The sequence below is a fragment of the Stegodyphus dumicola genome, chromosome 1 (assembly GCF_044657685.1).
Source record: "Stegodyphus dumicola isolate Sdum_Otavi_A_Nest chromosome 1, ASM4465768v1".
NCBI lineage: Eukaryota > Metazoa > Arthropoda > Arachnida > Araneae > Eresidae > Stegodyphus > Stegodyphus dumicola.
The window spans coordinates 154,386,564-154,402,218 of NC_140768.1; the positions used below are offsets into that span (position 1 = coordinate 154,386,564).

Consider the following 15,655-nt stretch of genomic DNA (forward strand, 5'->3'; position numbering starts at 1 on the left):
TTTCAAGGCAGACCGTGTTTGCCCCAGGGAGAAAAAATCGCTAATTTTTCTAATAATATCAAACATATAGCATCTTTTTTTTGCTCTTTACCTTTTGTTTAATAAATAAGCTTTACAAATAAGTCAAATTTGTTTTGCTTCCAACTCTTCCTTTGCCTGATTTTGCATTAACCTTAATTTATGGACATGAGTGTAAATACGAGTATTGCTGCGAATATTGCGGGAAGTGTTACGTGTCTGGCTCTTCGAAATAATGTTGTTAGAGCACATCACGTAAAAAAACGTTCGTCCCACTGGGAGATGAGATGATGAAAAAGAAAATCCTAAAATTCTTCTTCAGCAATCATGTCTGCAATACTAAGTGCAAGCACAAGCTTTTCCATAATGGTTTTAATCTTCTTACATTTTTCGGTAATTTTTTTTTTCTGGAGTTTGCTGAAGAAATTATTAATTCTTTCATACACATTTAAGTTCATCTTCGGGTTTTTAGAATCTTATTCTTTTCATTTTGGAGCAAAAAATGCGTACGTGCTGCGACATTTCCTTCGGGCGCTGGGATGTTGTGATTCTGAGAATCATTATCACCTACACTGACTACCAATAAGTATTTGGACACCTGTGATAGAAAAGAAAAACTAACTTTATTCAAAATCAATAGTTGATAGAGCCTTCACGAGAAGTAATTAGAGCGTGGACCCTCCGGGGCATACTTTCCACAAGTCTTTGTATGACAGCTAGTGGTATTTTCTTCCACTCGGCTTGGAGAAGACGTAGAAGTTCCTTCACCGATTTTGCACGGGTAGTGAGTGCACCCCTGAATTCGGCGATGCAACTCGTCCCAGAGGTTCTCGATAGGGTTCAGGTCTGGACTCTGGGCAGGCCAGTCCATTCGATGAACTCCATTGGCACCATACCAAGCCTTGGTTAACGTCGAAACATGACAACTGGCATTGTCGTCCTGAAAGTAACAGGGGTCCAACCCGTAAGACTGCCACAACGTAGAAAACACATTGTCATCCAAAATAGTGGAGTAGGCATCGGAGTTGAACTTACCATGAATGGGGACCAAGGGTCCCAGCCCATACCAGGAGAAACACCCCCAGACCATAATTCCACCTCCGCCGAACTTGACTGTTGGCACAATGCATTCTGGCAGGAGACGTTCTCCAGGTAGATGCCAGAACCAGACCCTGCCATCCGAATGGTAAAGGGTGAACCTTGATCCAAAGAACCCGTTTCCACTGATCTACGGTCCAATTTTGATTTGGTTTGCACCACATTAACCGAGCAGTGCGGTTGGACTTCGTGATCAAAGTCCAACCGCAGTCCAACCGCAACCAACTTATGGGCAGCAGCACGACCATGAAAACCAAGCAGATGTGCTTCGTTACGGATGGTATTCATTGAAACAATACTCCCGGATGCCTGTTGAAACTTCTCGAGGATGAGGACCATCGGTTGGGTGCGGTTCTTGCGAATTTCTCTGGACAGCACTCGTCGGTCCCTATCTCCCAGTTTCGTTGGTCTGCCGACTCGGGGCACATTCCGACAATCACCGCTCACCTTCCACTTCTTAATCACATAGGCCACTGTCGATTTTGGGTACTTCAGATCGCTACATATGTCGCTTAAGGATCGGCCATATTTGTGATACCCGATAATTATACTTTTCTCGAAATCAGAGAGCTCTGAACTGCGAGGCATCTTGCATGCGACTAAAGCCGATGCTGTTTCCTACACGATATATACCGGCGGAGTCCGTGACGTACCTTAGGACCGCAGATATCGTCATTTGCATAGGTGTCCAAATATTTATTGGTAGTCAGTGTAGATCCTTCATTCTGCGTGGGAGCTTTCTATCTTCTTTCTTGATGTGAATTTAGGGGTAGATTTCACATTTCTTTAATGAGACTACGTGATCCAGTCACAGTGGAAGCATATTAGCTTCCCTTCTCACATGTATAGGTCAAATGATTCTGGGTACACTTCATACATCTGATTTATTCCCATTCCTAAGATATGCACTAAAAATAAGCACCTAAGGAATAAAATATTGCGACGATTATAGACTTTCTGGCTGCTGGAATTCAAGAGCTATGCAGCTCAAACGCGCCGCCAAAGAAAAGTGCTTCAGTAACAGCGAAACAAAATAATTAAAGGGCAGGTACAATATTTGCGAGTGCTACTCCACAGAAAGTAAAAAGCGTGCTAACAACATGAAGCAAGACAGAGAGCACTCACAAGTAGTACAAAGAACTTTTAAGTCACAAGTAGTACAAAGGACTTTTAATGGACAGATGTGATGAAGCTGCTTCGCTTCAGTTCATTTAAATGTCATGGCCTCGCCAGTCTATGAAGGCTAGAATATTACTTAAGCAACAGTGTGTGTATATAATGTTTTAATGTATAATCTAGGCATCAGTGTAAATGCCCCACCTGCCCAAGTTCGAACATAAAACGGGACAGAGGATGACACGGCCAGCGGAGGCAAAGCTTGCGATGTCGGCTGCAGCAAACAGCAGTAGCCCCTCGGAAACCGAATAGCACATTAGCTCCATGGAAGGCTATGTTAATCTGGATACATAGTGTAAAGGGCCTTTTCCTACTTACTTTGGATAAATAGTTCGTCTTATGCAGCCAGCCGGTTCGAGAGATTCGAACCGAACTACTAGTATTCAGCGACTTTACCGCTCGGCCGCTAATAGGCCTTAACGTTCTCAAGACTTGGTCAGCTGTTTCTGACTAAAGCGATCACTCGCTTCCACTCTAGTAGGATCTGTAGAACACTGACACAAGCTTATATGCATAACAGAACTCTAAGATTCTAATACTGTCATTTCAACGAAGCATAACTCTATTTCCTTGATTCGTGATTCGCAAATTTTATTTTCCTTTGTAGTCCTCAAAAGTAGAATTCACAGAACTGTGCAATAGATAATTAATTTTCCTTGAAAGATTAACTGCAATTGAAAAACTAAACACTACATAAATAGCTCAAATTTATTCGGCGCAAGTTAAATTCAGTTAAAAAAGACAGAATTATTAGATGTTAAATAAACGGAAAATGCGTGAAAGGTAAAAAAATCAGAACTCACTGAGCAAAGTGAGTTTTCCTGTGGACTCCGCCTTTCCTCCACTGTTCGTAACCTCAAATCGAACTTCTCCGGTTGTTTCTGAAGTCACTTTCTTCAAGACTAGACGATAAATTCCCTTAGCAGTATCCTTTGTGATGCTGAAGCTTTCACCTTCGGATAACTCCTTACCGTTCAGGAACCTAAAGTTCAAAAATGCACCATGCAATAATGATCATACTATACAAAACATAATTTAGTATTTTAAAAAGGGTTCTTGTTACAAACGGAAACATATTTGTTAAGATTAAGAAATTTATTTAATTTTGATCCTGTTGCTGTTTGAACTAATCTCCTGAATAGCCATCATTGGTCATACTGCTCCAGTACGCATGTAAACAGTATGAATTTTGCCCATTTCTATCTTAATTACCTTTATATCTTTATACCTTTATATCTTTATACCCTTTATACAGGGTGTCCCAGTCGAAAGAGGCCCAGCAAAAGTGTGATAAAAATCTCATAACAAGAGGAAATCAAACCAACATTTTTACATGACATGCCTTTATGTTTGAGAAATGAAAGTACTTTACAAGAGGTGCTGGAAGTGACATCTTTCCACCTGTATACACAGTTCAACACGGCGCTGCATTTTCGTGTAAAGTGTTGTGTCTATGTGTTCACGTGGTACAGTGACGAAGCGTGGTTCCACTTGTCAGGATACGTGAACTAACAAAGCACACGTTTAGAGAGTAGCGACAACCAGCATGCAGTTGTCGAGGGACACCTTCATTCGCAGAAGATGGACCTGTTCTGTTCTTTGTTACAACAGTTCATCATCGGAACAATTTTTTGACACTAGTGTCACCAATGAAGTGTAACCAGGCACTGATTTGTGAACCAGTTCGATAATGAGAAGCTGACAGTTGGCTGGTACCAGCAAGATGGAGTAACATGTCACACTCTATAGTGAGTGTGAATGCGGTGGAATCTTTTTTTCAGACTTGACCCCTTTGACGTTTTTCTTTGGGGTCGCCTTAACCCTTTGAAGGGCGGTGGTTACCTACAGTAACCACCTTTACTATTGAACGTCCTACTCACTCGTGTGAGTGGTTTTAAAGACTGACCGTTTCTGAAGTTCCCTTGTAGCTCACAAGATGACAATAAAGAAACATAAGCCAATCAAGAAACATAAGCCAGTAGTTGATGCAGCAATTCGTCTTCAAGAAAATAAGCATGAACCATCGAAGACAACGTCACGACGATGTGAACTCTGCACCAAGAAAACGCCTGTAAGAACAACTGTGGGAATGCGGCACATGCAAAGTTGCACTCTGCTTGAAAAAGAAAAACTTTTTCCGTAGATCGTAAATCATCACTCTCTGAAAAAGTACGCGACCCGGAGGTCTTTGCCTTTCTATATTTATTCCGTCTACGAGTCCTTACATGAGTACCATAGAGATTAATTTGTAGGGATGTGTTCTGTGGGCGGTGGTCACTGACACTAACCACCAGAAGTGATCACTTTTTTCACGCGTCTTGAACAAAGTATATGTAATTGTCGAAAATAATTTCATTGTAACACCTGATGTAGTAAATTAAACAAGAGTTTTGCCGAAAAAGTTAATTGCCTTTTCTTGCCTTTCTCTTCCAGCACCTCTTGTAATGCACTTTCATTTCCCAAATATAAAGGTATGTCATATAAAAATTTGGAATGACAAATTAATATTTTGCACAAAAGAACTTCATAGAAAGAAACTTTGCGTACAGAAACCTTGCTTAGAATTTTATATCGCATTAAACGAACTGAATGAAATGAACTTTAAGAATTTCTACACAAGTAAACTTTGGATAAAGGAACTGCACACAGCAAACAACTTCTTAACTAGCACAAAATATTTCTGCGTTAAGAAATTTTACACAGAAAACTTTTTGTGTTAGCAATCCATGCTTAAACGAACTAGTAAAATAATGAATACTACGCTCAAATATTTTGTAATAAATGAGTATTTAATACAAATTACAGAGGGTGGAGCTTTGATTTACATACATGTTATGCCTTTTGTTAAGCTGAGCTATAATAAAAAGGTTTCTTTAAGACCTTTCTAGGACTTCGTCGTATTTTCCAAAGCCAAGTAATTACTCGCTTGGCAGTCTACTGAGGACTGAAAGATAATTAGTTAATCAATTATTTAGTGTCCTACTATTAAGACATTATAAATGCAGATTATAGTACTGGAGAATAAGAAAACTATTGTACCATTTCACATCGGGTGCTGGAGTACCAGTTGCTTCCACTATAAGCTCTGCGTCAGTTACTCCTTCGATAACTTCTTTGTCTCCCAAAGGCTTTTTGATAACAGGTTTACCTGCGGTGAGAAAATTCATCAATAAAGTTTAATTTATTTTCAAAAATTTTTACATTATTTAAATTATATTACCTTGAAAACAAATGTTTACTGTATGATTACACATCAGTCTCCAAAAAAAGGTAGTTTTTGCATAAACAACAAATACTCTTTAAATTATTAATTGCAAGCGTATAAGCAATAAAGCTTCAATGATTTGCCAAAATTCGACTGTGATTTTCAAGAAAAGCTTAATTAAAGTCCGAAAGAAGCGGTGGTTTTAATGTAAGCCTTCCTTCACTTCCGCGTGAAAAGAAATAATCAGCTTTTAAAAGTGTGACATTCCTGCACATTGGTATAGTCTATTACTTTAAAATAATCACTTCACGATCGTACAGGCCCACATCTCATTTAAGATCGTAATGTATGTCGTCATCCTCGAACTTTTTCCTCAGCAGTCATTGCCATGGTTATGAGTCATGGAAAGATGGGACGTGAAAATGGTCATGAAGTGCCTATTTCATAGTAACGGACTATAATAAATAAATGCACTTTAAGCAGAAAATTAAGAATTTATGAAAAATGTTCTGATAATTCGGCAAATTTAGATGTACATAATGAAAAAATCTTACTCAATGAACCGCAGTACATACGTTCTTAACAATATTCAAAAATAAATTTTAAAAAAAGACTGAAAAAATAAATAAAAAATCTGAAAGATTTTAAATTTCAACGGTAACACAAAAGAGTTTCTTAAAGTTTTTTTTTTTTTTTTTTTTTTTTTTTTTTTGTGCTCTCGATGAGTTCTTAGTTTACTAGTCTGCTGTTACACTTAATCCTACTAACCCACTTTTTTCCTTTCTTTCTTTCTTTTTTTTTTCCTTCCAGGTGTCCATGTTCGGATAGAGAACTGTGTTACTCAGAATTTGATGGCTCTAGTATGACCGTTGTTTTTTCACAGTGCGAGAAATATACATATTTTCATGCATATTATTTAATTTCTCGGCACATAAATGATCGATAGACATAAAAGGATAAATAAATTTCAAATTCTTAATTTGCATCTCAAATTCTTAATTTGCATTTCAAATTCTTAATTTGCATGCACCTATAATTTTCATCATTGTATTTGTCATTCCTAAGCCCTTACGAAGTTTTATACTAAAGGATACGTATTTTTCTTGTCAATATACACTAATTTCATATCTATGGGAAGGACTAAACAAAGAGTACGCTTAGACAAACAAGCTCAAAATAGAGAAAATTCTGAAAATCAGTTTATTATAGAAAGTTATCACATAATAGGTTAATCTCCGTTAATCTATTAATTACTGATTGACGGCACAGCACTGCGAGGGCGCAGTGAAACAAATCATCAGAATTGTAATGTACTTTACATCAATTTCGAAGAACAACTGAAAACAAATTCAGTAACCAAAGCCACATTCAGTTGTTACAAACCTGCTTCTGTCCAAATATATAAAAGTAATAAATGAACAGTTACAGACATCTGTCAAACATTTCAAAGAAATCTGAATATTTAACTCAAACGTTTTCATTTTGGGTACATACCATTTGGTATTTCTTTCATTTATGGTTATATTTCATTTATTAGAAAAGATGGCATTTCATATTTTCTGACGGAGAATACTTTTACACTCTTTCGAAATCTAATGCACTGTATATTCACAAATTTAGACATAAGAGATTTTCCTAATTGAATTCGCCTGATACGTAAAGATTAGTTCTTTATCAGGCGTGGAAAATTTATCTTTGCACGTAAATTTAATACCGAACTATGAGCAAGTTATTAGCTGTTTAATGGACAACCTATTCAATTCTCATTCGCTTGAAAGGGTCTAGTCGAAACGATTCATAAACATCGAAATCCATCAAATGATAATTTAGTACAATATACATCTTAAACCTTTTGTTCCTGTTTCATTAATATTTTACATCCCCCATTAATTCAAAACTAATATACGAAGATACCTCCCTGGTCAAATTTTAATGAAATAACTAGCGAATTGCAGCCAAAGCAAAATTTGTACGTTCTATGTATTCCTGAAAAGCAAATGTATGAAAAGATTTTAATAATGAAAGAAATCAGTTCATTCTTCTCAAGGAACAACCAATTCGTAAATAAGTTTTTTATTGCCGAATCAAGAAACAAAAACCTTTGACACTTCAGGTTAATACGTATGACGTCATGATTTAAATTTAATGTAATATAACAACGTTTCCTCAATACTAATAAAAGAATCTACATGGCAATAATATATTGTGTCAATTATACTACCGGAAAAAAAATGTTGCCAACATCTGCTATTTATTTAAAATGCTGACATTAACGAACGATTTTCGACATACAATGACGTCACACGCAATCGCCTGCTTTCTTCAACGTCCGAATATGACTTTATATAATAATATGTTTATAGTTTGAAAATGTTATTTTTATTTCATATTTTGTAAAACTTACAAAATTTTTGATTAACAAACTCTACGACTAGAAAGCGAGCAGTAGCAAGCCTTTTCGAAATAAAGCATTTTTATCTCCAACGCGCGAGACTGTTGCCACTCAAAAAATGAGTGCGAAAATTAGCCTTTCAGAGTTCTTAATTAATATCTGGGCTGATTAAAGTCGTACGAAAATGGAAGTCTATGATGCTTCCCACGAAATTTTGAAATCGGGAATAATATATCTAATGTTTTGGCAGTCCTATTTTTATTTCATATTTTGCAAAACTTAGAAATTTTAGATTATCAAACTCTACGATTTGAAAGCGAGCAGTGACAACACTTATCCACATAAAGCAGATTCTTGTCTCTGGCATGTGAGACTGTTGCCAATCGGGAAAAATGAGGACGAAAATTAGCGTTTTTACAGTTTTTCATTAATATCTCCGCTAATTAAAATCGTACGAAGATGAGAAAGGTAAAAATGGCTTCTTGCGAGGTTTTGCAATCCGGGGGGGGGACATTTGGCGAAATTCAACTTTCCGCCGTTCCGGAGGAGATATGCCACAAACAAACAAACAGACACGCACAGATTTTAATAGTATAGATTCCAATTTCACTCAATTCTGGTCCTCCATTTGAAATTATGCAATGAATCACGATAAAAACTGTTCTATCACTTTAAAACAATATAGCTGTCAAAATTTTAAATTAATACTTTATAAGGTCACGTTATGCTATATCTCCCTCATTTTCCTTCCAGAATGTAAATTTCTAGATGGCGCGATATTCAAATGAGGTAGAAAGAAATATTAATTAAAGGAAGATTTTAGAGAATAGAATCAGAGCGTGTTTCCCCTGCTAAAGGCCTACCCCGGCTTTAGGTCAGAAGCGCTTGCGCTTAGTTCTAATTTTTCAGAATTTACTTAGCTTTAGTTAAGCCATTATTTTTGATTTTAGCCATTATTTTTGGCTTCTGTAAGCAGAGTGGCGCGGTCTGTTAACTTATATTTGAGTCAATTAAAAGGGTTCTTTACACCCTTTCTCCGCCTCTGTGGCACTTACAAGACATACGTACGAGTAATTCGCTTTTAGTCTTACGAGTTCCCGTGCATCTCATTTTACCAAGGAATATGAGGCGCCATATCTTTGCTATAGTTGTAGGATCTTTTAATATAAAATGCTGTGAAATCTTTATTGCAATTATTTTGATTTCAAACTTGGACTATTACAACTTTAAAATCGATATTTAGATTAATTTTAGAATGATTTATTATTTTTAGACACATTAAAGTAATGTTATCTGCATAATTAATAAGAATTCAGCACTTAAATGAAATTAAGAGCATTCTGTTTAAATACGTAGAAAGAGTCGCATTTGTTTTTGCGCAAATATAGCATTACCATTCAGAATATCTTCCTTGTAAGGAAATTTTATAACTTTATAAATATAAATTTAAATTAAATGAAATACATCACCTATGTGAAAACGATATTAATTTTTTTTCTCATATATTCAAAATACATGTATTGTCTGTCTACGAGAAGAACAGCTCCTGGCACAATGTCTGGTGAGTGGAGGTCACTATAGCAACAGAGAGTTGCTACTAAGGGTTGCCAATTCAAATAGGAGCGAACTAAGGGTTGCCAATTCATTTTTTAAATGTGCCAAGATAGCACACTGAAAAGTAAATCTCCCAGACACCCCTACGGAAAATGGGTCAAGGCTCATTTCTACGGAAACAGAGCGCTGCAGAGCATAATTTTCTTATGATAGACAGACTATCGCAGGGAATAAAAAGTTCACATGAAAATCAGAATGCTAAATCAAAATAAATATAATCATGTTCCATACAATGTCAAAGCTTCAAAATATAGAAATCTTACCTGTAACTGTAACGTTACCAGATGTGGAAGCGGTTCCATGCGGATTTGTGAGTTCGCATGTGTATTTTCCAACATCTTCTTTCGTGAGCTTTTCGACAGCAAGAGACACAGAATCATCGCTTTCAATCGTCGTTTTATAATGCTTGAGGTCCATATCCAAAACTTTGCCATCTTTTTTCCTAGGGAATAAAAAGTAATATATATATTTTTTTTATTTGACAAAAGGAAAATGTGGACATAATTAAGAGTTTAGCAGCAAGAAATTCTTGAAATTAATCTTGATTCAAAAATAACTGATTTGATGTGCTAATCCAATGAACAAGAAAAGAATATCATTCTCCTATAATTTCTTGCACACCATGCATAGCATTTACAGATATCTAAATTTTATTTTATTGCAGTTAATAAGAAAATAAGTTTTATAACTTCACGATTTTCGAGGAAATGTTTTAAAATGTACTCTTGCGATTTTTACAAAGCTTGGCGCTTTGGCATAATTTGAGTCATAAAATCGAAGTATAGAAAAAAATTGATATGTCATTTCAGAAAAAGACTTCTTTATTTTTTTTCGGAATACCTATATTAGAACAATGCTGCATATAAATATCTTATATACATGGTGCCCGTAAATGTTGCGACAAACTTCTGGGGGAGGTAGGGCACATTATAAGGATTAAAAACTGCGTAGAAACCATGCCCTAAAATGTCAGGCGTAAGTGGTAGCAGAAGTAGAAGAAGGGAAAGAGAACAAGAGAGTAATTAATTTTAAACATTTATTGGACATGAATACAAATGGTATACGACAGCTTGAATGATACAACAGATGCTCAACGTTTGCACCATCAGACGACAAACATGCCTGACACCGACGGATCATTGATTGCAGGACGTGTTGAAACACACCGGGAGTTTTTCTGATTTTAGCGCCTGCTAGGCAAGTCTTGCCACGAGATCCACTTCAGACACAACAGGATCGTGAAACACGATACTTTTGATGGCGCCCCACAAAATAATCTCATGTGTATTTTCTCAATAAATCCGTTGAGCGTGAGGACCAGGAACCTGTCCACCATGCCCAATCCATCGACGCGGGAATGATCTGTTCAAATGGCTACAAACATCCAGTCCAAAATGAGCAGGCGCTCCATCAAGTTGGAACCACATGTTCACAAGCTCTCCGTTCGTACCGCGTTCCATGCTCTTCGTATGGTGCCCTAACGCTCGAATGAGACAATCCTCCCTTTCCACTAGCACTCTCCTGTACAACACACCCTGGCAGGGGTTCTTATGCAATTCTTAATCCTTATAACGTTCCCTACCTCCCCAGAAGTTTGTTGCAAAATTTACGGAACACCTTGTATATAATAAGCTGAGCTTTCGAGACGTGAACAACTCAGGTTAAATTCCCTCAATCGGCCCAGTAGAAAGGGAGATAAAGAACTGTTGCATTTTCTTTCCCTTTTCCTGCCTTTTTCTTTTTTGTCCTGTATATGGTGGCCTTGTTTACTTCTCACACTATAAATGGTTTCCAGCTATTTTGAAATCTTATAGAAATGGTTTTTCATACTCACCACACAACAGCCGGCTCTGGTCTTCCTTCATATTTTACATTTAATTTCAATGAAGCACCTTCTTCGGCTTCTACGTCTTCTAAAGGTTTTAGGATTTGAGGAGCCGCTAAACGTATAAAAGAGAATATTTTGCATTCTGCAGCAAATCAATATTTTAATTAATAAACAGAAATGAATGAACATAGTAATTGTTACATAATACCGTCAATAGATGGCGGGAGCTGTCTATAAAACTTTGTTTCATGAATAATGTTTTTGTTTACTTTCTGTAGATGGCACCAGATTTGCCGCTCACGATGTACGTCAGGCTTTTGTTTGTGGTGTTATGAAAAAAACTGACTGTAGAATATAACTTTTGGTGTTTATTTCTCAGGTTTTAGAACAAACAACAGAAACAAAAGATTTTACACATGCATATACTTTATTTAATTTTTTATTTATTACGTTTATTCATTCAAAATGATCGATAAAATGGGTCGATGATATGAGAAATAAAATATATTGTTTACAATGTCTGCAATTATATTCCTGGTAAATGTTAAATCTATAAATGAATTGCCGAGTGGTATTCGGATAGATACTTGGCACCCTATCGAGATTAAAAGGATGTTTCAGAAAATTAAATGCATTTTCATTTCATTTGTCGTCTACGTTTAAATATCCCATCATAATAAGAAAATCTGTATCTACAGGAATCTCTTCATAGATTAAGAGTCTGAGAATATTTCATTGATGAACTAAACAACAACATAATTCTCTCTCGAATGAACAGTTGGATGAATATATAGGGATGGTAGAATAAATCTTGACTATTCATTAATTATTACATCAACCATACAAATACCGCCTGCTTCTGAATCTTATATTATTTCACCCTTCTTAACAGTAAATTTGTCGGTACAGCTTGGTGAAATAAAATACAGAAAACACCACCCGAACACACTGACTGTATACCAGACGACCGTTACTCTCACACGCGTGCGCGCAGAGCTTCACCGAAATTTCGCTATTTTTTATGTCTTCCTATGCGTACACCTTTTGTCCAATTAAAAAAAAAATGTGTGTTTGCTAATGTGCTCTTTCATCTATCTAATAATGTATTTAGATTGATTGTAGCATTTGTAGTTTCGAAAATATAACCGTTCACGCTCACCTTGATTTTTGCTTTTGCATCAGGCCATAATAGAGGAACGTAATCCAAAGTTTAAAAAATTCTAGTAATATGTATTTTTTCTGTATTTGATAGTATCCCATCGGGAAATTTATGTTTTACTTTGCATTTGAAGTTGTTTATATCAAGTGTTCAATAAAGTTGTTATTCGTCAAAAAGCGTGCGCATTATTCAGATAGAAGAAATGTATTTATTTTTTCTTAAATTTTGAAGGTGTATTGCAAAGATATAACAGATAGCGGACTCACTGTGTCTAAGTATTTTTTTAATTTGTATATATAGAGAGCCTGTTCAGAACAACCGCTGATGAGAAATTTCTGCGGAGTCCTGATTGTCTGCGTTTTTGATTTCTTTACACTAATAATAAATGTTAGTAAAGCATTTTCGGCAAAAGCTCGCAGGAAGATGCCCCTTGATATTTTTGGCGATTTTTATGACGCCAAGAAGGGTGCCAAAAAACAATGTTTTCAAGATGGCTGTCATCCAGAACAACGCCGAAAAGGTATGTTGCAAAAACAACAAAAGTAATCGTTTCGTGTATTCTTCGCTACATCTCATCGTAATCGTCGGGCGACTCCTGCACATACATAATGCAAATCACGCAGTTTCGGATTTTATCCTCCTTCTCCTGATCTCGGTATCGGCGAAGCCACATAGACTTTGCAAATTAGGAATACGGAATCTCATCCGATGGCTACCGAAGACCCCACTTGCGAAAATGCGCTATGTGGCTTCGCGTATCGTTGGTGGTGTTGATGTAATTACTAGTTTCGAGCTCCTTTCTAGCAACAAACCCCCTCATAGACATCCGACTGAGCCTTAAGCTCGACCAGACGCATATCTTCAGTACAAACTTAGTATCCATTGCCAGAACTAATTAAATCTTCATTCATACACCAATCAGTTACAGCTTTCTTATCCTAAAGTCCCTATCACATATTCTTCCGCTACGCAGGGGTAGACGTCGAAAGGGACATTTCTCAGAACCCGCACATTTCCACGAAACCTAAGTAGCTAGGTTACCATTTTCACTTACTACAAAGACTTGAACGCCAAACAGTAATCGGTTATCGCTCAGATTGGAATTGCATGATCCTTCAGAAGCAGAACTTTCGCCTGATTGGTTGACCTCTACGCGGGACAGAGCTGCAGTCAGTACATTTTTGTTGAAGTTTCAAGATATCCTGCGGAGCCGGGACATCGTTTCCGTAGCTAGGCGGGACTTCGCTTCCAGCGGGGCTTTTTCGTCTAGGAATCCTACCGTTTAAACCAATGCTACCAAAATCATGTTTCTAAGAAATGTCCCGTTTAGCGGAGGCCGTCGCTAGATGTGATAACCCTTTTACGCTTTAAATCACGGAAAAAAAAAAAAAAAAAAAAAAAAAAAAAAAAAACCAAACCGAGTATTTATGTTTTTTCGCCATGATATGAAGGCGTATAAAAACTCTTTTTGGAATCCCTTTGGAATCCCATCCTGCCATTTCCCCAAAGGAGTATCCCTTCATTCATCCCGTCATTTCCCAAAGGTGTGTAAAATGCTCCTTTGGAGAAATGATAGGACAAGGAGTATCCTGTAATCCATCCTGATCTATCCCATCATTTCCCAAAGAGTGTAAAACAGTCCTTTAAGGAAATTATGGGACAAGGAGTATCCCCTCATCCATCCCGATCCACTCTGTTATTTCCTAAAGGAGTGTAATATATTTCTTTGGGAAAATGCTGGGACAACGATTAATTAGAACCAACCAGCTAACGAAAACCAAAGGTCAATTAAAGCCAAATAAAATTCAAATAATTCTAAATAAGGTCAAAATACAAAATACGTGATCTACAATACGTGATATATATACTGCAAATCACGTAGCACTAAACTAAGCCGTTCCAATTAGGTTAAACTTAAGAAACACACTGGCACATAATTAGTGATGGCAACTTCGGTACTTTCTTGTACCTGGTACGAAAGTAACGGGTACAGACAAGTACCCGGTACAAAATACTCGTTACTTTGAAAAGTACCGAAAACCGATTTCAAGTACCGAGTACCCAAGTAACGATTTGGAGTACCGAAGTAACGAAATACCGGAGTAACGGTTTGCTGTACCAGAGTACCCTAGTAACGGTTTGCTGTACCGGAGTACCCTAGTAACGATTTGGAGTACCGAAGTGCCCTAGCAACGATTTGGAGTACCAAAATACGCAGCTAACGATTTTGTGCACTGAAGGAACTCTGCGACGTCACCACGTGTTTGATTTTATCTGTACGGAGTAAGATTTTGAATATCAGAAAACATGTCAACTACGGAAGTGTCTGAGGAGCAGGAGAGCGCGGCGGGTTGTTTCTGGTGTTGGGTTTGTGTAGATTGTCTTTGATGGCCAGTGGGGGGTGGGAGGATTGGCGCGGGAAGTGGATGGATGGAAACATTTTCGCTTTCGGTTGTGTCTTGTGTGCAGGTGCAGCAAAATCGATGGGTGTTCTATCAATTTCGTGAAAGGAGTCGTCCATAAATGATGTCACGCTTGGAAGGGGGTTAGTGAAATTGTGACAGTTTGTGACAAGGCGGGGGAGAAGGTAACAAGAAGTGTGACATCATATTTTGATTAAAATAAAAATGTTTAAAATCAGCAGATTGAATTTTGAAGTTATTTTAAAATTACCAAAATTTGAAGGTATTTCCTTAATTGGGGTGAAAGCAAACTTTCATGTAATTTTTTTTTTTTTTTTACTTACATTCCTTTCTTTCCAAAAAAAAAGAAAAAGAAAAAAAAGGCATTCAGAGTAGGTTTTGAGAATAGGGTTATAACGTTCCGCGCCTCCAACTTGCACGCAACCAAGAGGTGACTGTGAAAGCTTGTATAAAAGATAGAGCCTTGTGAAGGGTTTAAGTCCCTTTTTATTCAACGTAATAAATTACAATTGCGTTCTCTTGACGCTTACAGACTGTGCCAACTTGGCAGTCAAAATAAAAATAATAACCTGAAAAGAAAGTAAAGACAAGATTCTAACTACGAGGCTCTCTAAAATAACTAACTCACCGTGTTTTCCAATACTGCTGCTAATTCAGCAGACTTGAAGCTCACTGGAACGATTACCACTACTTCCCGCCAAGCACATAGGCCGCAACGCGGGGTTCTTCAATTCTCGCTAAC

At 37.1% G+C, this 15,655-nt stretch overlaps 1 protein-coding gene across 5 annotated transcripts in view; it reads right to left on the bottom strand.

The window, feature by feature from the left end:
• The window catches only part of LOC118200338 (protein Obscurin-like), a 500,451-nt gene that overhangs the window by 214,344 nt on the left and 270,452 nt on the right, over positions 1-15,655 (bottom strand). For all 5 annotated transcript variants that reach the window (XM_085822284.1, XM_085822292.1, XM_085822266.1 and 2 more), the window contains 4 exons: positions 11,338-11,443; positions 9,767-9,945; positions 5,332-5,440; positions 3,096-3,274 (listed from right to left, as the gene is read on the bottom strand). In XM_085822284.1, the coding sequence (XP_085678410.1) occupies positions 3,096-3,274; positions 5,332-5,440; positions 9,767-9,945; positions 11,338-11,443 (573 nt within the window). The remainder of the gene's footprint in view (positions 1-3,095; positions 3,275-5,331; positions 5,441-9,766; positions 9,946-11,337; positions 11,444-15,655) is intronic.